A 20,874-nucleotide genomic window follows, 5' to 3' on the forward strand; every position below is an offset into this window, starting at 1 on the left:
CCTGCCTCTACTAAAAATAGAGAAATTAGCTGGGCATGGTCGCACATGCCTGTAATCCCAGCTACTTGGGAGGTTGAGGTAGCAGAATCACTGGAAACCAGGAGGCAGATATTGCAGTGAGCCGAGATCATGCCATTGCACTCCAGCCTGGAGCCACAGACAAGACTCTGTCTTGGAAAAAAAAAAAGAAAAAAAAAGAAAAGGAGAGAGAGAGAGAGAGAGAGAGAGAGAGAGAGAGAGAGAGAATGGTATAAGGAGGCCAGAATATTACTTTTATTATGAACAAAGCTGATTTGGGAGAATGCAGTTTATTTCTACTTACAGGCAGACGGCCATCTTAATTCTATACCCCAGAATTAAACAGGTCTCCCAGCCACTCACAGACAGGTCTCCTGCAGGGAAGGAAAAATTATCAACTGACATATAGTCTGATTAAACGCTTGTCTTTTATATCTGCTATTGTTTGAGTGTGTCTCCTCCAAAATTTAGGTATTGCTAAAGTGATTTATGGTATTAAAAGGTGGGGCCTTTAAAAGGTGATCGGGCCACAAGGGCTCCTATCTTGTGAATGGGATTAGATGTCCTTATAAAAGGGCTTGAAAGAGGGAGTTCATCCCCTTTTGTCCTTCTGCCTTCTAGTATATGAGCACACAGCATTCTTCCCCCACTCCTCAAGATGCAACAGTCAAACCGCCATCTTGGAAGTAAAAAGACCAGACCCTCACCAGGTAACTGAACCTGCCAGTGCCTTCATCTTGGACTTTCTGACTTCCAGACCTGTGAGGAAACAAATTCCTGTTCTTTATAAATTACCCAGTCTCTGGTATTCTGGTATAACAGCTTAAAACAGACTAACACTTGCCCTCAACCCACCTCTCTGCCTTGGCACCCATCACACTGTGTAGCAATGAATCTTGGCCCGTCTCTTCCCTATGTTGCCTTCATCCATTCTTCCACTCCCTCAACTGGTTTTATTGAGTTCCTATTTTGGGCCTAGCAATAGCTAGGTCTTACATTCAGGACCTCAAGAAAGGACAGAAACTGACATAACCCCTACCCTTAAGGAGATCAGCACAGAAAATATCATAAAGGAGACAGAGTGTGGTATTAGACAATAAGAAGGGCGGAGTGACTTAACAAAGCAGGAGGAGAAGGTTTCTTGGGAAGTCACATTTTTTATGACACCTCAAGGTCAAGGAGTACTTCAGTATACTATACTCTGGTGTCTAGTAAAGGCAAAGCATGTAACAGAGCTCAGTAAATGCTTAACAAATTAATGAATGAGTGATACATGTGAAAACACTTCATAAGCAAAGTACCACACAGGTGTTAACCATTATCATATAGTTAATATGGAGAGATCTACTTTTATTCAGTTCTCTGGAACACTCAAAAAGATAATACAGCATACAACAGAGAAAACTCATTAAGGATGTCTACTCATTTAGATATACCCAGAGTCCTGTCTTCCTAGGAGAGAGCTTGAAGCTATTAGGTGTAGGACTGAATACAGAGAAATTAGAGAACCAATCATCCCATTTCAATGTTTGATCAATCCCATTTTCCTCCATGCAAAAGCAAGAGTTCACAAAACTGATTTTTAAAATAGTGATAAAATGACTTAAAAGATATAGGGAAATGAGGGAAATACATAATAAAGATTAAGTATTCTATTTCACTGATGGAAGGTAATGTTAACTAGATCTGAAAATGTAAAAGCAGCAACCTGCCATTCTCAAATTGATAGTGGACAGTGAAGAAAATGATTCACTCTGTATCCATCATGGCACTGGAGTTCTGACAACCATGTGGAAAGAGACGGATAGTATTTTTGAAGCACGTAGTATGTATTAATACATTACCTCACTCAATTCTAACACAAATCCTGTGGGATGGAAATTATACCCATCATTTACGAAGGAGGAAACAGGCTGAAAGATTGTTATGTTGACATGGCAGGGATTTGAACTGAAGTTTCTGACTCCAAAGCAGAGAACAGAAAAAAAGCAGATAAAAAATACAGGAAGGCCACTGTAGAATGGTTTTTATCTGTTTTTTTTTTTTTTTTTTTTCTGAGCCAGAGTCTTGCTCTGTCACCAGGCTGGAGTGCAGTGGCGCAATCTCAGCTCACTGCAACCTGTGCCTCCCAGGTTTGAGAGATTCTCCTCAGCCTCTCGAGTAGCTGAGACTACAGGTGTACACCACCACGCCCAGCTAATTTTTGTATTTTTTGTATTTTTAGTAGAGAGAGGGTTTCACCATGTTGGCCAGGATGGTCTCAATCTCCTGACCTCATAATTTGCCTGTCTTGGGCTCCCAAAATGCTGGGATTACAGGCGTGAGTCACTGCTCCCGGCCAGAATTTTTTTTTTTTTTTTTGCAACCTAAGAATATTTACTTATTAAAACTATATTAATACTTTAAGATAAACTATACAAAAAAGGTAATGAGGCAAACATGTGCATTTATGGAACTGCAAGTCAATCAGGCCAGTTCCCTGCAGAGGGAATTCCTAGCAGGACCTAGTTCATCTGTGAGGACACAGAGCAGTCCTTGTTTAGACATAGACATTCATCTACTGCTCCAACATGGCCAGCCTTCCACTTCTTGATGGTTTCCTTCGCTATGAATGTGCATGTCCAGTTGTCTGCTTCTTAGAGTGGACATTTACCTTCCTCATCCACCAGCCACTGGAGGAGGACTGGGGCCATGCAGATGATTGATTCTACCCATTCTTTGAGGAGGGTTTCCCGGCGGCCCTCTTCCATCATTGTATCTGGAATCAGATGAGTTTCCATAGCTTTTTTTTTTTTCACATCTTGCTGAAGCTGAGTTTTGAAAAACAAAACCTCAAACTCGGCTATTCCCCAGAAGAAATCTGTTATCAAAGATAATCTCCATGGAGACTGACTCTGGCTGTCCAACACTTGTCCATTTGAGACGTAAACCATCTTGCCCCACTTCCCTGCTTCGGAGTGGTGTAGAATTGTTAAGAATTCAGGAGCTAGCAAGCAAAGACACACTCAGAGCGTTTCTCTTTGCTTCCTTGCCCTCTGAACTGTTCAATAAATAGTGAAGAACACAAAGCTAACTTCGGTATTTATCTGGGATCTGCTGTTGCTCTCCAATTTAAAAGCAAGACAGGAACATTAAATTTGTCACAGTTTAAATTGGTAAAGGTAGACCTCCATCAGATACAGGTGCTTCCTGACTTACGATGCGTTTATTGGGAAGGGAAAACATCCTAAGTCCTTTTAATACACCTAACCTACATCAGAGCTTAGCCTAGCCTACCTTAAACACACTCAGAACACTTACATCAGCCTACAGTTGGGCAAAGTCATCTAATACAAATCCTGTTTTATTAGAAAGTGTTGAATAGCTCATGTAATTTATGGGAACAACATTCTGAACACGAAAAACAGAATAGTTGTACGGAGACTTGAAGTACGGTTTTTTGTTGTTTTTTTTTTTTTTTTTTGAGACGGAGTCTCGCTCTGTCTCCCGGGCTGGAGTTGCAGTGGCCGGATCTCAGCTCACTGCAAGCTCCGCCTCCCGGGTTCACGCCATTCTCCTGCCTCAGCCTCCCGAGTAGCTGGGACTACAGGCGCCGCCACCTCGCCCGGCTAGTTTTTTTTTTGTATTTTTTTAGTAGAGACGGGGTTTCACCATGTTCACCAGGTTGGTCTCGATCTCCTGACCTCGTGATCCACCCGTCTCGGCCTCCCAAAGTGCTGGGATTACAGGCTTGAGCCACCGCGCCCGGCCTGAAGTACGGTTTCTACTGAATGTGCATCACCTTTGGAACTATTATAATGTTGAAAACTTTTAAGTCAAAGCATCGTAAGCCCCCGATTGTCTGTATATGAAACGCTCCCTAAGGGGCACTATGTCAGATACCATGCCTAAGTGTTTTCTAACTTTCTGTACTACATTCAAAAGGAGCATCTTCATAAAGATGTTACTGAAATCGTGGAAAATATTAGTCCTTCCTTTCTTTTGCAGCTAACAGGATTTTTGAAAGAAGCTCTAAACCACAAGCATATTCTAGCAACTGTTTGTTCTTCCAAGTATGAGCTACTTCCTTCCTCTGCCACCATCGCTCATATTCTAGTTTGAGGAAATACTAAGAAGCACAGTAAATCAGTCTGTTTTCAGAAACTGCTTAGTCCTTGAATTAATGTATCTTCTAAAGCTCCTTAAGATTTGGTCACTTAGAATAAAGTCTGTTCAATTTGTAGCCAATTTGCATACATGTATAAATGCATGAATTTTAAAAGCACCTTTAGGATTAAGAGAGATTTGTTGTCTGTATTTACATAATTTAAACCTGATTACTTAAGCAAGTTTTACAGCAATTTTAAGAATAGTAATGAGACAAGAATCTTAAGATAATACATTCTTGCCAGGCACTGTGGCTGATGCCTGCAATCTCAGGACTTTGGGAGGCCAAGACGGGCGTTATCACTTGAGGTCAGGAGTTCGAGACCAGCCTGGCCAACATGGTGAAACCCTGTCTGTACAAAAAATATAGAAATTAGCCGGGCGTGGTGGCAGATGCCTGTAATCCCAGCTACTTGAGAGGCTGAGGCAGGAGAATCGCCGGAACTCAGGAGGCAGAGGTTGCAGTGAGCTGAGATTGCAGACTATACTCCAGCGTGGGCCACAGAGTGAGACTCCTTCTTGCAAAAAAAAAAAAAAGATAATACATTCTTTAGAACCAAGAATCTAAGGCCAATGCATTCTTTAGAACCAAATGTGTAAATGGTCAAACAAAGGATGTTTTTAACAACATAGTCCCAACTGTGGCGGTATCATCATCTTTCAAAGCTATCTGCAAAAAAGGGACAATGTCATCATTGGCTAGTGAAAATTAGAAAAATTTAAGGAATTCTCAGCAAATGTCGTATCTTTTAAAATACCAATGACCATCCCCTAACAGGGTAAATGCACCTGTCTTTTCTAAAAATAAAGCAAAACCAAAACAAAATTCTACAGAAAGATATTATAAAATCAAGGATTAAATTTAGATTGATTAATAAGTGATTGAGGTTACAAGTAATACTACCTCCAGGATTTTAATTTTTATTTATTTCTTTCTCACTCTGTTGCCCAGGTTGGAGTGCAGTGGTGTGATCTCAGCTCACTGCAACCTCCACCTACCGAGTTCAAGTGATTCTCCTGCCTCACCCTCTTGAGTAGCTGGGACTACAGATGCCTGCCCTCATGCCCAGCTAATTTTCGTATTTTTACTAGAGACAGAGTTTCACTATGTTGGCCAGGCTGGTCTCGAACTCCTGGCCTCAAGTGATCTGCCTGCCTTGGCCTCCCAAAGTGCTGGGATTACAGGCATGAGCCACCGCAGCTGGCCTACCTCCAGGATTTTTAATTTCTCAGCAGGGATAATATAACATTAAAAACAAGCTTATATTTTATTAATAAGGAGAAGATAGGCCGGGCGCGGTGGCTCAAGCCTGTAATCCCAGCACTTTGGGAGGCCGAGACGGGCGGATCACGAAGTCAGGAGATCGAGACCATCCTGGCTAACACGGTGAAACCCTGTCTCCACTAAAAATATACAAAAAACTAGCCGGGCGAGGTGGCGGGCGCCTGTAGTCCCAGCTACTCGGGAGGCTGAGGCAGGAGAACGGCATAAACCCGGGAGGCGGAGCTTGCAGTGAGCTGAGATCCGGCCACTGCACTCCAGCCTGGGAGACAGAGCGAGACTCCGTCTCCAAAAAAAAAAAAAAAAAAAGGAGAAGATTTATTCACAACTAATTTCTGATTCAAAACACTTCCAAGCATATAACAAATGCTATTCTTAAAAGAGGGATTCCCTATTTGATTGTCTCAGTTTATTAGAATATGGATGGTCTTTTCATTCTAGATAACATGCCCTTTGCTTGTTTTTGTATAGGAGTTATCTTGGAATCTGATAATTCTGAGACTCTACTGATGGCTAAGCACTACGTATCTTCATTATGTGCCCATTTCCATTCATTCCTTAAAATATTATGAAACACTGTTACATACAAAATATGTATAATGTATAATATGCATAACATATATTGTAGTATAATTATATTCATCATATAACATAAAAGCATGATGAAATGACCACCTGCAAAACTGTCATTCAACTTGAGAAACAGAATCATAGTACTATTGAAGCTCCTGTGTGTCCCTCCTCAATCACCATGTTATATTGATCATTCCTGTGCTTTTCTTTATAGTTTTATCACATTTATAGCTAAGAAAGTGTATTCATAATTTGGCTTTTGAATTTTATAAAATACTACTATATTGCATGCATTCTGCTGCAACTTACTTTTTCACTCAGCATTGTTTCTGAAATTCATGTATGATGATGTGTATAGCTCTATTTCAATCATTTTCACTTCCATATAGTGTTCCATTGCATGGATAAACAACAAACTATTATCAGTTCTCCAGGTCTTGGGCACATTCTCCCTTGATTTGTACTGTTCTGATCATTTCTGTACTTGCTTCCCAGCCATTATCTGCAAGAGGTTTTTTTTTTGGGGTATGTTCTCCAGGAACAGGATTGATTGTTCATAAATTATGTAATTACATATATATATAGATATAAATATATAATACATACACATAATTATATATATTCATATACTTGTTTAATATGAATATGAAATAAATGTTATATAATTATATATTATATAGAACATATACTATAAATGTAACTGTGTAATTCCAAAAAGGGGTTGCCAATTTACACTGCCACCAACAGTGTAAAAGTGGTATCACCTAACTTAATTTTTTGACCATCTAAGGGGTATACAAATGGTTTCAATATGGTTTTAATTTGCATTTCCCTGAGCATTCTTTTATATCTTTATTAGCCACTGATAGTTTTTCTTCTATGAAATGTATGAAATGCTATGGAATTTGCCCACTATGTTTTTGGGTTGTTTGTCTTCTACTTTCTTTTTTTGTTTGTTTCTTGAGACTGAGTTTTGCTCTTGTCACCTCAGCCTCCCAAAGTGCTGGGATTACAGGCGTGAGCCACCACGCCCAGCCCTTCTACTTGATTTTTAGGAGTTTGTTTGTTTTGGACCAAAGCCTTTTAATGCACTATTTTTTTCTCCAGGCAAAGGACCTTCAGAAAAGATCCATCCATAGATTTATAAATGGTACTTTTTTTGAGATTCATTCTCCCTCTGTTGCCCAGGCTGGAGTGCAGTGGTGTGATCTTGGCTCACTGCAACCTCCACCTCCCAGGTTCAAGTGATTCTCCTGCCTCAGCCTCCTGAATAACCGGGATTACAGATGCACGGCACCATGCCTGGCTAATTTTTTGTATTTTTAGTAGAGACAGGGTTTCACCATGTTGGCTAGGCTGGTCTTGAACTCCTGACCTCAAATGATCCACCCACCTCGGCCTCCCAAAGTGCTGGGATTACAGGTGTGAGCCACTGCACCCAGCCTGCTTCAACCATTTTAAATTTTCTCATTTAAATCATAAATCCAAAGAACTGGATTTTTTTGTATGTATGGTATGAAGCAGAGAATCCATTTTCCCCCTCCATGTGGATAACCAATTGTCTTTGCACCATTTATTGAATAGCCACCCTTTTCCCATTGATCTACAATGCCAACTATCTTAGTCCATTTTCTGTTGCTTGTAACAGAATACCTGAAACTGGGTAATTTATAAAGAAAAGGAATTTATTTCTTAGTTATGGAAGCTGAGATGTCAAGGTCAAGGAGCCATGTCTGGTGAGAGCCTTCTTGCTGGTGGGGACTCTCTACAAAGTTCTGAAGTAGCTGAGCATGCTCACATGCTATGCTAAAGATTCTCCCTCTTATAAAGCCACTGGTGCCCTCCCATGATAGCCCATTAATCCATTAATCCATGAGTGGATTAATCCATTGAGGGCAGAGCCCTCATGATTCTATCAACTCTTAAAGGCCCCACCTCTCAATGCTGCCACATTGGGGATGAAGGGTCAACATGAGTTTTGGAGGGCATATTCAAACCTGATATGGTCTGGCTGTGTCCCCATCTAAATCTCACCTTGAATTGTAGCTCCCATTATCTCCACATGTCATGTGAGGGACCCAGTGGAAGGTAACTGAATCAAGGGGGTGGGATTTTCCCATGCTATTCTTGTGATAGTGAATAAGACTTACGAGATCTGATGGTTTTATAAAGGGCAGTTCCCTATGCATGCTCTCTTGCCTGCTACCATGTAAGATGTGCCTTTGCTTCTCCTTCGCCTTCCACCATGATTGTGAGGCCTCCCCAGCCATGTGGAACTGTGAGTCCATTAAACCTCTTTTTCTTTATAAATTACCCAGTCTTGGATATTTCTTCATAGCAGTATGAAAAGGGACTAATACAAAACCATAGGACTGATTTTGTCACGTCAAATTTCCATATACTAATGTTCTATTTCTGTGTTCTCTATTCTGTTCCATCAGTCCATTTAACTATCTGTGTGTATTGTGTCTAATTATTATAGCTTTATAATAAGTCTTGATAGCTTACAAGTTAGGGTAACTCCCTCACCTTGTCTTCTTTTTTCAAGAGTATTTTGGCTCTTCTTGGTTCTTTGCTTCTCCCTATGATGATTTTATAATACATTTATGAAGTTCCATGACAAATCCTATTGGGGCTGGGTATGGTGGCTCACGCTTGTAATCCCAGGACTTTGGGAAGCCAAGGTGGATGGATCACCTGAGATCAGGAGTTCAAGACCAGCCTGACCAACATGGTGAAACCCTGCCTCTACTAAAAGTACAAAATTAGCCAGGCATGGTGGCATGTGTCTGTAATCCCAGCTACTTGGGAGGCTGAGGCAGGAGAATCACTTCAACTCAGGAGGCGTAGGTTGCAGTGAGACGAGCTCGTGCTACTGCACTCCAGCCTGGGCAACAAGAGCAAAACGCCATCTCAAAAAAGAAAAAAACATCCTGTGAAATTTTGTATGGAACTGCATTAAATCTAGAGATTAATATGGAAAGAAGTAATATCTTCATGATATTGAGCCTGTACTCTAGAACTTATCTACCCAATTAAATCTCTTTTGAGATAGAGTCTTCCTGTCACCCAGGCTGCAACGCAGTGGCATAATCTCAGCTCACTGCAACCTCAACCTCCCAGGTTCATGTGATCCTCCCACCTCAGCCTCTCAAGTAGCTGGGATTACAGGCGTGTGCCACTACACCCAACTAACTTTTGTATTTTTAGTAGAGATGGGGTTTTGCCATGTTAACCAGTCTGGTCTTTAACTCCTGACCTCAGGTGATCTGCTGGCCTTGGCTTCCCAAAGTGCTGGGATTACAGGCATGAGCCACCATGCCCAGCCTAATCTCATTATTTTTATTACTAACCTATGTTTCATTAAAGTTTTAAAACTTCTTCACAATGTTCTTGTGTGTATATATATACACACATATATATACACACACATATATATACATATACATACACACACACACACACATATATCTTTTTTTTTAGACAGAGTCTTGCTCTGTCACCAGGCTGGAGTGCAGTGGCGCCATCTTGGCTCACTGCAACCTCTGTCTCCTGGGTTCAAGCGATTCCCCTGCCTCAGCCTTCCGAGTAGCTGGGACTACAGGCACATGCCACCATCCCTGGCTAATTTTTTGTATTTTAGTAGAGACAGGGTTTCACCATGTTGGCCAGGATGGTCTCAATCTCTTGCCCTGATGATCTGCCCACCTCGGCCTCCCAAAGTGCTGGGATTACAGGTGTGAGCCACTGCACCCAGCCTGTTCTTGCATATATTTTATTAAGATTTTATTTATTTATATTTTTGATGCTACTGTAAATGTTAACTTTTTCTAAATTGTATTTTTACCTGTTTGTTGCTGGCATATAGAAATGCAACTGTAGAAGTGCCAAATAAATGGTTAATTCTTATGAGTCAGTCATAGATATTCTTTTGTTTTCTATGTAATCTAGTCTCTAATCAGGTTTGTCTCTTCCTTTATTAGCTATCTACTGGTGCATAATGAATTACCTCACACTTAGTGGCTTAAAACATGTACTTACTATCTCATAGTTTCTGTTGGTCTCCTGCTCAGGGTCTCACAAGGCTGTAATCAAGGTGACAGCCAGTCTGTGGTCCTTTTTAAAACTTAGTGTCCTCTTCTAAGTTCAGATGGTTGTTGGCAGGATTCAGCTGAGGCTGTAGGATGGAGTCCCTGTCTTGTTCTGGCTGTCAGCTGGGGGTTTCCATCAGCTCCTAGTGGTCCCCAAGGTTTCTTGCCAGGTGGCTCATTCACAGGCCTTCTTACAACATGATAGTGCACTCTGGGCCGCTAACAAGGATCTTCTGTAACATCACATAATCGCAAGAGTAATTATTCCATTACTTTTGCCATATAACATGAACCAAAGCAGTGACTATCCCCATCACCTTAGCCATATTCTGTCGTTGGAAGCAAGTCTCAGGTCTCATCCACACTCAAAGAGAGGTTGTGATTTACTTGGCATTACTATAGGGTGGATTTCCAATCCTAATCACTTTTTTTCCTGCTATTCTGCATACACTAGGCCCCCAGCACAATGTTGAAATCATGATAGTGATTATCCCGCTCTTGTTTATAATCTTAAAGGAAATCATTTAGTAATTCAGCATAAAATAAGATACGTGCTGTAGGCTTTTTGTAAATATCACTTATTAAGTTAAAAGAGTTCTCTACTCCAAGCTTTCTAAAATTTATTTTTAAAAAAATTACAAATGGCTGCCAAGGTTTACCAAACCTTTTTTCCTGCATCTTTTCAGATGTGATCTTTTTCCTCCATTGTTAAACCACCCTGACATTCTGGAACAAACTCAGCTTGATAATGATTTCTAGTTATTGCTGAATTTGCTTTACTATCTTGCTTTGGATTTTTCAAATTTTGTCTTCATGATTGAGATTAATTGGGGAGTGCTTCCTCTTTTTCTATGTTCTGGAATAATTTACATAAAATTGGAATTATTTTTTTCCTGAATGTTCAGTAGAACGTTTCTGAAAACCTCTCTGGGTTTAGTGTTTGTGTTCTGGGAAGATTTTAAAATATCAATCAAATTTCTTTAATGATTATTCCATTTTTCCTTTAAAATTATTTTGATAACATAGTTTTGAGTAATTTGTCCATGAAATTTTGAAATTTGTTGCCATGAAATTATTCATAATAGCTTCTTGAAAAATAAATATCTTAATTTTTACAACATGAATAGTTTATATTTCTTCAGCTATGGGGTCTTGCTCTGTCACTCAGGATGGAGTATAGTGGCACGATCATAGCTCACGCAGCCTCCAACTCCTGGGCTTAGTTAGGCAATCCTCCCATTTCCCTCCCAAGTCACAGCGATTACAGATGTGAGCAACTGCACCCAGCTTTTTAAAAAAATAAATCTGGACAGAAATGTATTTTTTAAAAAATGAATCTGTGTTTGACTTTATGGATCCTATTATACTAATTATACTATTTCTATTAACTTCTGCCTTTACCTTATACATTTCATTCTATTTCCCTTTAAGATTTATTCTTATTAAATCTCCTAATCACCCCACCTCCGTTTTCTCTATTTACATTGTGTTAATATTCCAGTTGTAATGTGAAGCTAGTAGGATGTTCCTTTTTGGAGGGTAATGGGGGTTCATCTTGGCATCATAAAAGTGTAAAAATCAAAACCAAATAAGCATATGTTTCATGTAGGCCAGGCATGGTGGCTCACACCTGTAATCCCAACACTTTGTGGGGCTGACCAGGAGGATAGCTTGAACCCAGGAGTTCAAGGCCAGCCTGGACAACATGGTGAGACCCTGTCTCTACAAATGAAAACATTAGCTACGCATGGTGGTGTGAGCCAGTGGTCCCAGCTACATGGGAGGCTGCAGTGGGAGGATCACTTGAGCCCAGGTCAAGGCGGTAGTGAGCCATGTGCCGCACTCCAGCCTGGGCGAGACTCTGTCTCAAACAACAACAACAACAACAAAACAGATAGAAAAAAAAAAAAAAACCACTTGTTCCTTTTCTCGTATCTTAAGATTATAACCTTACTTCACTGATTTTCATTCTTTTTTTTTTGGAGATGGAGTCTCATTCTGTTGCCCTGGCTGGAGTGCAGTGGCACGATCTTGGCTCACTGCAACCTCCACCTCCGAGGTTGAAGTGATTGTCCTGCCTCAGCCTCCCAAGTAGCTGGGACTACAGGCATGCACCACCACGCCCGGGTAATTTTGTATTTTTTAGTAGAGACAAAGTTTCACCATGTTGGCCAGGCTGGTCTTGAACTCCTGACTTCAGGTGATCTGCCTGCCTCAGCCTCCCAAAGTACTGGGATTACAGGCATGAGCCACTGTGCCTGGCCTGAATATTTTTTTCATTAGCCTATGAGTAAGTTAAAAGGGTTTCAAAATTTCTGAACATATGGAGTTTTTCTGGTTAGCATTCAGTTACTGGTCTCTAACTTAATTGCAATGTAGTTAGGAAACATGTTCTACATTCCATTGAAATGTGTTTAGATGTGCTTTATGGCTAAGTTTATGATTGATTTATAAATGTATGTGCTTGAAATAAATGTATTTGCAGCTATTTAGATCACTGTGTAATGATCTAAAAATTTCCATTAGGTCAAGATAATTAGGTATAGCAAAGCTTCTGTTTACTGAGTTCATCAATTATTACGTTAAAATATTTCGTCATAATAGTAGATTTGTATTTCTATCAGCTTTTGCCTTGTATATTTTGAGTCCATGTTATTAGGTACATACAACTTTGTATTGTTCTGATAAACAGAATTTTTTTAAGTCTCTAATGTCTTTTCAGACTGTTTTTTTCCTGATATTAATATAGCTATACCAGCTTTCTTTAAACATTTGTCTGGTATATTTTTTCCTTTTTACTTTCAACCTTTTTTTTTTTTTTTTTTGAGACAGAGTCTCGCTCTGCCGCCCAGGCTGGAGTGCAGTGGCGTGATCTTGGCTCACTGCAAGCTCCGCCTCCCGGGTTCACGCCATTCTCCTGCCTCAGCCTCCCGAGTAGCTGGGACTACAGGCGCCCGCCACCTCGCCCGGCTAGTTTTTTGTATTTTTTAGTAGAGACGGGGTTTCACTGTGTCAGCCAGGATGGTCTCGATCTCCTGACCTCGTGATCCGCCCGTCTTGGCCTCCCAAAGTGCTGGGATTACAGGCTTGAGCCACCGCGCCCAGCCTACTTTCAACCTTTCTGTATTCTTGCTTTATATGTACTTCTAGTAAATAGTGTTATCACTTGACATTTACAAAAATCCGGCCAGGCGCAGTGGCTCACGCCTGTAATCCCAGCACTTTGGGAGGGGGAGGTGGGTGGATTACTGGAGGTCAGGAGTTCATGATTAACCTGGCCAACATGGTGAAACCCCGTCTCTACTAAAAATAAAAAATTAGCCAGGCGTGGTGGCGTGTGCCTGTAATCCCAGCTACTTGGGAGGCTGAGGCAGATTTGCTTGAACCCGAGAGGCAGAGGTTGTGGTGAGCCAAGATCACACCACTGCACTCTGGCCTGGGCAAAAAGAGCGGAAGCTGTCTCAAAAACTGACTAACTAACTAACTAAATAAATAATCCACTTGGACATATCCTACTGTCATATATTTTAATTAATCCCATACGGTATGACTGTTTTATTAGTGCTTAGAATTAACATATATATTCACTACTTTTTTTTTTTTTTCTTAATAGCAGACAGCTTATTCAAGGGCAATAGAGAGCAGAGAGTTTATAGAGAAGACATTACACTCTGAACAATGAGACAGAGGAGGCTGCTGAAAGAGAGTGAGCCAGCAGCATATTCACTACTTTATTCATCCACCATTTCTTCTTGCATCTCAGGCCTTAAATTTAAAATCACTTCTCTTCTGCCTGAGGTGCAACTTTAGGAGTCTTTTAACGAGAGTCTGCTGGTAGCCAACTGTTTTTGTTTGACAAATGCATTTAGCCCTCATTTCTGAAAGACATTCCAAATATATCAATAACTGTGATAAATATAAACAAACTAAACACACAAATAAAAATAAAATAAAAAATTTTCAGTGTCCCGTATGTACTGGAAAAAAAAAGTATTGGGAGCAGTTTCTATACATGACCAACAGATTGTTGGTTTCTTTTCCTTTTCTTTTTGAGACAGAGTCTCACTCTGTCACCCAGGCTGGAGTGCAGTGGGGCGATCTTGGCTCACTGCAACCTCCGCCTCCTGGGTTCAAGCAATTCTCATGCCTCAGCCTCCCAAGTAGCTGGGATTACAAGCATGTACCGCCACGCCTGGCTAATTTTTATATTTTTAGTAGACATGAGGTTTCAACATGTTGGTCAGGCTGGTCTCAAATTCCTGGCCTCAAGTGATCTGCCCACTTTTGCCTCCCAAAATGCTGGGATTACAGGCATAAGCCACCACACCTGGCCAAGGGATTGTTGATTAACTGTGAATTGATATCTTTCATGAATTGTAAAAAATTCTCACCCATTAACTATTTAGAGGCCGGGTGCGGTGGCTCACGCCTGTAATCCTAGCAGTTTGGGAGGCTGAGGTTGGTGGATCACCTGAGGTCAGTTCAAGACCAGCCTGGCCAACATGGCAAAACCCCATCTCTACTAAAAAATACAAAAATTAGCCGGGTATGGTGGCACGTGCCTGTAATCCCAGCTACTAGGGGTGCTGAGGCAAGAGGATCGCTTGAACCTGGGAGGTGGAGGTTGCAGTGAGCTGAGATCGTACCACTGCACTCCAGCCTGGGCAACAGAGCGAGACTCTGTCTCAATAAAAAAAAAAAACAAAACTATTTAGAGTTAGCCTCTGACCTATTTTCTCTTTTCTTTCCTACTGGCAGTATGATTGTACAAATGTTACTCTTTTACTTCCCTTTCCTATTTCTTTCCTCTTTGCTTCTCTCTGCTGCATATGGATACTTCTTTACTACTGTTTAACTCCACTAATTTTTTTTTTTTTCATCCTCTCAACCCAGCTTTTCTCAACTTTGGGAAGAACTGGGAAGAGAAGGGCAAATATTTTAATGTTTTTCAAATCTGCTTGGTCACTTTCAAAGCATCCTGCTCAGTATTCATTCTATCTTACACATATTTTATATTCTGACTCTGATAAGCCCAATATTCAGAGGCTTTATGAGTCTGAATCTGTTCTCGTTTCTGTTGGTACACATTCATGGTTCTGCTTCCTTGTGTGCTTTGTCATTTGAAGCCTGCGGTTATGGTGGATTCCTTCACATGGTTCCTGTTGACCTGGAACACTATTAGCTTGGGACTGCTGTCAACTAAATCTTGTTTTGAGGTTTTTTAGAATCCTTAAACCTTAAAAAAAATTTAGGCCAGGCACCGTGGCTCACATCTGTAATCCTAGCACTTGGGGAGGCTGAGGCAGGCAGATCACTTGAGGTCAGGAGTTCAAAACCAGCCTGGCCAACATGGTGAAACCCTGTCTCTAATGAAAATACAAAAAAATTAGCTAGGCGTGGTGGTGGGCACCTGTAATACCAGCTACTTGGGAGGCTGAGGCAGGAGAATTGCTTGAACCCTGGAGGTGAAGGCTGCAGTGAGCCGAGATCACACTGCTACACTCCAGCCTGGGTAACAGAGTATGACTCTGCCTCAAAAAAAAAAAAATTTTTTTTTTTAATTTAAAAAACATTTTCTTGAGACAGAGTCTTGCTCTATCACTCAGGCTAGACTGCAGTGGTGCATTCAGGCTCACTGAAGCCTTAACCCCCTAGGTTCAAGGGATCCTCCCACCTCAGGCCCCTGAACAGCTGTGACTACAGGTGCATGCTACCACGCCTGGCTAATTTTTAAATTTTTTGTAAAGACAGGGTCTCCTCTCCCTATGTTGCCCAGGCTGGTCTCAAACTCGTGGGTTTAAGTGATCTTCCTGCCTCAGCCTCTCAAAGTGCTGGGATTATACGCATGAGCCACTGTGCCCGGCCCTCAATCCTTTGAATTGTATGAAAGTTGAGTCACACTGCTCAGCAGCATACTGGAAAAGAAATAATTCTAACTTTGGCATGAAGACCTAAAGTACTAGAATGGATTAGAATAAGCCCTTTATTTCTACAAGATTAATTTCTCTATAGTGACCCAGACTTAGGTGAGGGTAGTTAATTTAGTGTAAAATATAAGTATGTACAAATGTAAACAAATAAAAATATGTACATACATATCTGTCTATAAATCATCTCAACTGTTATAACATAGTACTGTGATATCATCCAGTAATTCTACTGTATTTCAAAGAAGTACGGTCACGGAGTGAAAAGAAAAAGGTCAGGAGGAATTGTCTTAAATGCATTGCTAATTCTCAGATATTCTTTTGAACCTATGAATACTGATGATTTTTCTCCAGGCAAGAATATTTTTCGGTTACCGACATATTTTTTAAAACAATGTAACATTTATACCAGCCAAATCAAATGTAATAATCAACATAACATATACAAACTCTAGTAAAATTATTTTATTTAGTTGTAATATCCATCTCTAATTGTTTGAAATAAAAATTTCCATGGTCTTAATTGAACTGTATGTTACTTTCTTGAAGAATGTCCTTTTTTTCATTAAAGTAATTTCTAAACCACTCTATGTGCTCAACCTTCTGTTTAACACTAAGATACGGGTTTTTGGAAAGGCCACAAGTCACCAGCTCCATGAAGTGGCGAATTGGTCCTTGTTTTGGAAAGCTCTCCAGGTGTTTCTCCAGAAATATATGTTCATGAAATTCTGAACCATCATCATCAAAACCTAGGAAATGAGACAAAATACATTACATTATAATTTTAAATATAAAACCTACATCATAAAAATAATATTAATGAGGTAATATAATATCACGGTTTAAGGCATGAACTTTGGAGTTAGAACCTAGATTGTATTTTTTTTTGAGATGTAGTCTTGCTCTGTTGCCCAGGATGAAGTGGAGTGGCGTGATCTCAGCTCACTGCAACCTCTGCCTTCTGGGTTTCATATGATTCTCCTGCCTCAGCCTCCCGAGTAGCTGGGACTACAAGCATGTACCACCACGCCCAGCTAATTTTTTAATTTTTAGTAGAGATAGTGTTTCACCATGTTGGCCAGGTTGGTCTCAAACTCCTGACCTCAAGTTATCTGCCTGCCTCGGCCTCTCAAAATGCTGGGATTACAGGCGTGAGCCACAGCGCCTGGCCTGGAGTTAGACCTAGCTTTGCCCACCAATTTAACAACAGTGACTTTGGACCAATTAATTAACTTCTCTGAGCAGCAGATTCCTCAGGCACAATACTGAGAACTAAAACAGTACCTTGCTGGCATTTTTGTAAAGATCAAATAGACACAAACTATATATAAAGTTCATTTATAATGCCTAGCATGCCGTAAATGTTAAAAATGTGGTGGCAAGACCAGGCGTGGTGGCTCACGCCTATAATCCCAGCACTTCAGGAGGCCAAGGCAGGCGGCTCACTCGAGCTCAGGAGTTCAAGACAAGCTTGGCCAACATGGTGAAACCCTGCCTCCACTAAAAACACCAAAAATATTAGCCAGGCGTGATGGCATGTGCCTGTAATCCCAACTACTTGGGAGGCTGAGGTATGAGAATTGTTTGAACCTGAGAGGCAAAGGTTGTAGGGAGCCAAGATTGAGCCACTACATTCCAGCCTGAACAACAGAGTAACACTCTGTCTCAAAAAACAAACAAACAAACAAATAAATAAATAAAAATAAATAGGATAGGAATTATTTCTAACGATTATTTTTTTCTTTTGAGATGGAGCTTCGCTCTTGTTGCCCAGGCTGGAGTGTAGTGGCACAATCTCGGCTGCCTGCAACCTCCACCTCCCAGGTTCAAGTGATCCTCCTGCCTCAGCCTCCCCAGTAGCTGTGATTACAGGTGCCCGCCACCATGCCCAGCTGATTTTTGTATTTTTAGTAGAGACAGGGTTTCACCATGTTGGTCAGGCTGGCTTGAACTCCTGACCTCAGGTCATCCACCTGCCTCGGCCTCCCAAAGTGCTGGGATCACAGGTGTGAGCCACTGCACCCGGTTGCTAATGAATATTTTCATAAACAATGGCAACCATCAAGAACACTTTAAAAACATTTTAAAATATATAAATAAAACAAGATGGAATTGTGAAAAATGTTCAGGCAGCTCATAAGAAGCTAAGAGATCAGGCACCGTGGCTCACACCTATAATCCCAGTACTTTGGGAGGCTGAGGCAGGGGGATTGCTTGAGCCCAGGAGTTCAAGACCAGACTGGGAAACATGGTAAAACCCTGTCTCTACAAAAAATACAAAAAAGTAGACAGGTGTGATGGCACATGCCTGTAGTCCCAGCTACTTGAAAGGCTGAGGTGGGAGGATCACCTGAGCCTGGGAGGTCAAGGCTGTAGTGAGCTGTGATCACACCACTGCACTCTAGCCTGGGCAACAGAGTGAGACTCTGTCTCAAAAAAAAAAAAAAAAAAAAAAAAAAAAAAAGCCAAGAAAAGACAGAGCAGGCCGGGAGTGATTGCTCATGCCTGTAATCCCAACACTTTGGGAGGCTGGGTGGTGGTGGTGGTGGGGGGGGGGGGGGCAGGTCACAACGTCAGGAGTTCGAGAACAGCCTGGCCAACGTGGTGAAACCCCATCTACTAAAAATACAAAAATTAGCTGGGCATGATGGCATGCGCCTATAGTCCCAGCTACTCGGGAGGCTGAGGCAGGAGAACTGCTTGAACCCGGGAGGCGGAGCTTGCAGTGAGCTGAGATTGTGCCACTGCACTCCAGCCTGGACAAGAAAGTGAGACTCTGTCTAAAAAAGAAAAAAGAAAGAAAGAAAAAGACAAGACAGAGGAACGAGAAATAGAGAAAACGAACAGAAAATAATACTTTAAATGTAAATAATCTAAGTATATGAATTAAGACAGAGATTGGCACAGTGGATATAAAAACATAAACCAACTATATGTTGTTCATAAGAAATTCACCTTAAACACCACATAGGTAGATTGAAAGTAAAAAGGATGGTTAATGTTATCTTGGTAACATTAATTTTTTTCAAAAGTATGATTGGCTATATGAATAGAAGATAACGTAGATCAACAGTCTTTTTAACTTAGAATGCTCCAGGAGGGCAGAATGAATAGATCCTTCCTGAATGAATCAATGAATGAATGACAGTCAAATGGTACTAGCACATATAATGCAAAGGAAAAAAAAGAGAGCAATAAAGTGGGTATACTATATACAAAAATAAGTTCTAGATAAATAGGAAAAGGCTCCAGAGCTATATACAAACTAAATCTCTATTCACTAAAGACATTCTAAACATTCTAAATTATCTTACTAAAGATAAGCAGCAAGGTCAGCCACAGTGGCTCATGCCTGTAATTCCAGCACTTTGGGAGACCAAGGCAGGTAGACTGCTTGAGCCCAGGAGCTCGAGACCAGCCTGGGCAACCTGACGAAACTCCACCTCTGTCAAAAATACAAAAAAATTAACCAGGCATGGTGGCATGTGCCTGTCACCCCAGCTGTCATACTTCTTTTTTTTCTGAGACAGAGTTTCACCTCTTCACCCAGGCTGGAGTACAGCAGCACGATCTCTGCTCACTGCAACCTCCGCCTTCTGATTTCAAGCGATTCTCCTGCCTCAGCCTCCAGAGTAGCTGGGATTACAGGCACCTACCACCACGTCCGGTTACTTTTCGTATTTTTAGTAGAGACAGGGTTTTACCATGTTGGCCAGGCTGGTCTCAAACTCCTGACCCTCGTGACCCGCCCCCCCTCGGCCTCCCAAAGTGCTGGGATTACAGATGTGAGCCACTGTGCCCCGCCCCAGCTATCATACTTAAGAGACTGAGGTGGGAGGATCACCTAAGCCCAGAGGTCAAGGCTGCAGTGAGCTGTGATTGCGCGACTGCACTCCACCCTGGGCAACAGTGTTGAGAGACTGTCTCAAAAACAAAAAAACAAAACACACACACACACACACACACACACAAAAGATAAGCAGCAAGGACGTAAACTGTGGCAAACTGAACCCATGCTTAAATCTCTGCTTCCTTGTGACACCTACCAAATGGCCATAAAAAGAGTAAAAAGTACAAAAGCACAAAGACGAAAAGAAAAAGAAACAATAATAGACAAGAGATGGCAGTAAAACTGTAGAAGATGCAAAGTGTACACATTAGTAACTGACTTAGCAGAGGAGAAGATACCAAAACTATCTGTAAAAGAGGAAGACAAGAAGCAAAAACACTTCAAAAAGACTTCAAGAACAGAGGAATCGGGTACCACTGAAGTTATGAGTAGGGATAAGGAACAAAAACCAGGAAGATTAATTGAAAATGCGTTTAGGGAACAGTTAGATTTCCAGTGTCCCATCTCCCACATGCACCTCTAGCGGCGTATCCTCCTCCACTCCTGAAGATGAGCAGTTTACTTTTTGAGAAATTAAAATGGAAAGAGAATATAAGTTGTTGGATTGATAAGAGGAGAATTAAGTGAAAGTCTATATGCTGAATGGTGAGACACTCCCCTCATCCCCAATCCTTTTCCCCTACCCAAAGGAAAAAAAGAGCAATAAAGAGCATACATTATATACAAAAATAAGTTCTAGATAAATAGAAAAAGGCTACAGAGCTATGTACAAATTAAATCTCTATTCGCTAAAGACATTCTAAACATTCTAAATTATCTCACAGCCAATGCCTGTAGCCTCAAGTCAAGTGGTTGGAAGATTTCTCATTGGAGAAACTCAGTGAGAAGAATTATAAATATGGAGTTACAAAAGTCCTTAAATGAAGAGGTTCCTTCCCAATTCCTCTCAAGTGAAGCCACCAGTTAACTAGTCCCATCCATTCACAC

General features: G+C 41.0%; 1 protein-coding gene, 1 long non-coding RNA gene and 1 pseudogene across 2 annotated transcripts in view; all 3 read right to left on the reverse strand.

The window, feature by feature from the left end:
* Positions 1–292: 292 nt before the first annotated feature.
* On the reverse strand, positions 293–10,343 carry LOC114673523 (uncharacterized). The gene is made up of 2 exons (XR_003724269.2): positions 10,061–10,343; positions 293–392 (listed from the first exon to the last, which is right to left on the reverse strand). It is a non-coding gene; the product is annotated as an uncharacterized LOC114673523 (long non-coding RNA).
* Positions 2,379–2,975, reverse strand: LOC100423769 (selenoprotein K pseudogene; annotated as a pseudogene).
* A 6,144-nt stretch (positions 10,344–16,487) lies between the features above and the next one.
* Positions 16,488–20,874, reverse strand: part of MRPS31 (mitochondrial ribosomal protein S31) — a 40,408-nt gene continuing 36,021 nt past the window's right edge. The window contains exon 7 of the mRNA XM_015120963.3: positions 16,488–16,786. Coding sequence (XP_014976449.2) covers positions 16,557–16,786 — 230 coding nt within the window. The 3' untranslated portion in view covers positions 16,488–16,556. The remainder of the gene's footprint in view (positions 16,787–20,874) is intronic.

This window comes from Macaca mulatta, chromosome 17 (assembly GCF_049350105.2).
Source record: "Macaca mulatta isolate MMU2019108-1 chromosome 17, T2T-MMU8v2.0, whole genome shotgun sequence".
Lineage (NCBI taxonomy): Eukaryota > Metazoa > Chordata > Mammalia > Primates > Cercopithecidae > Macaca > Macaca mulatta.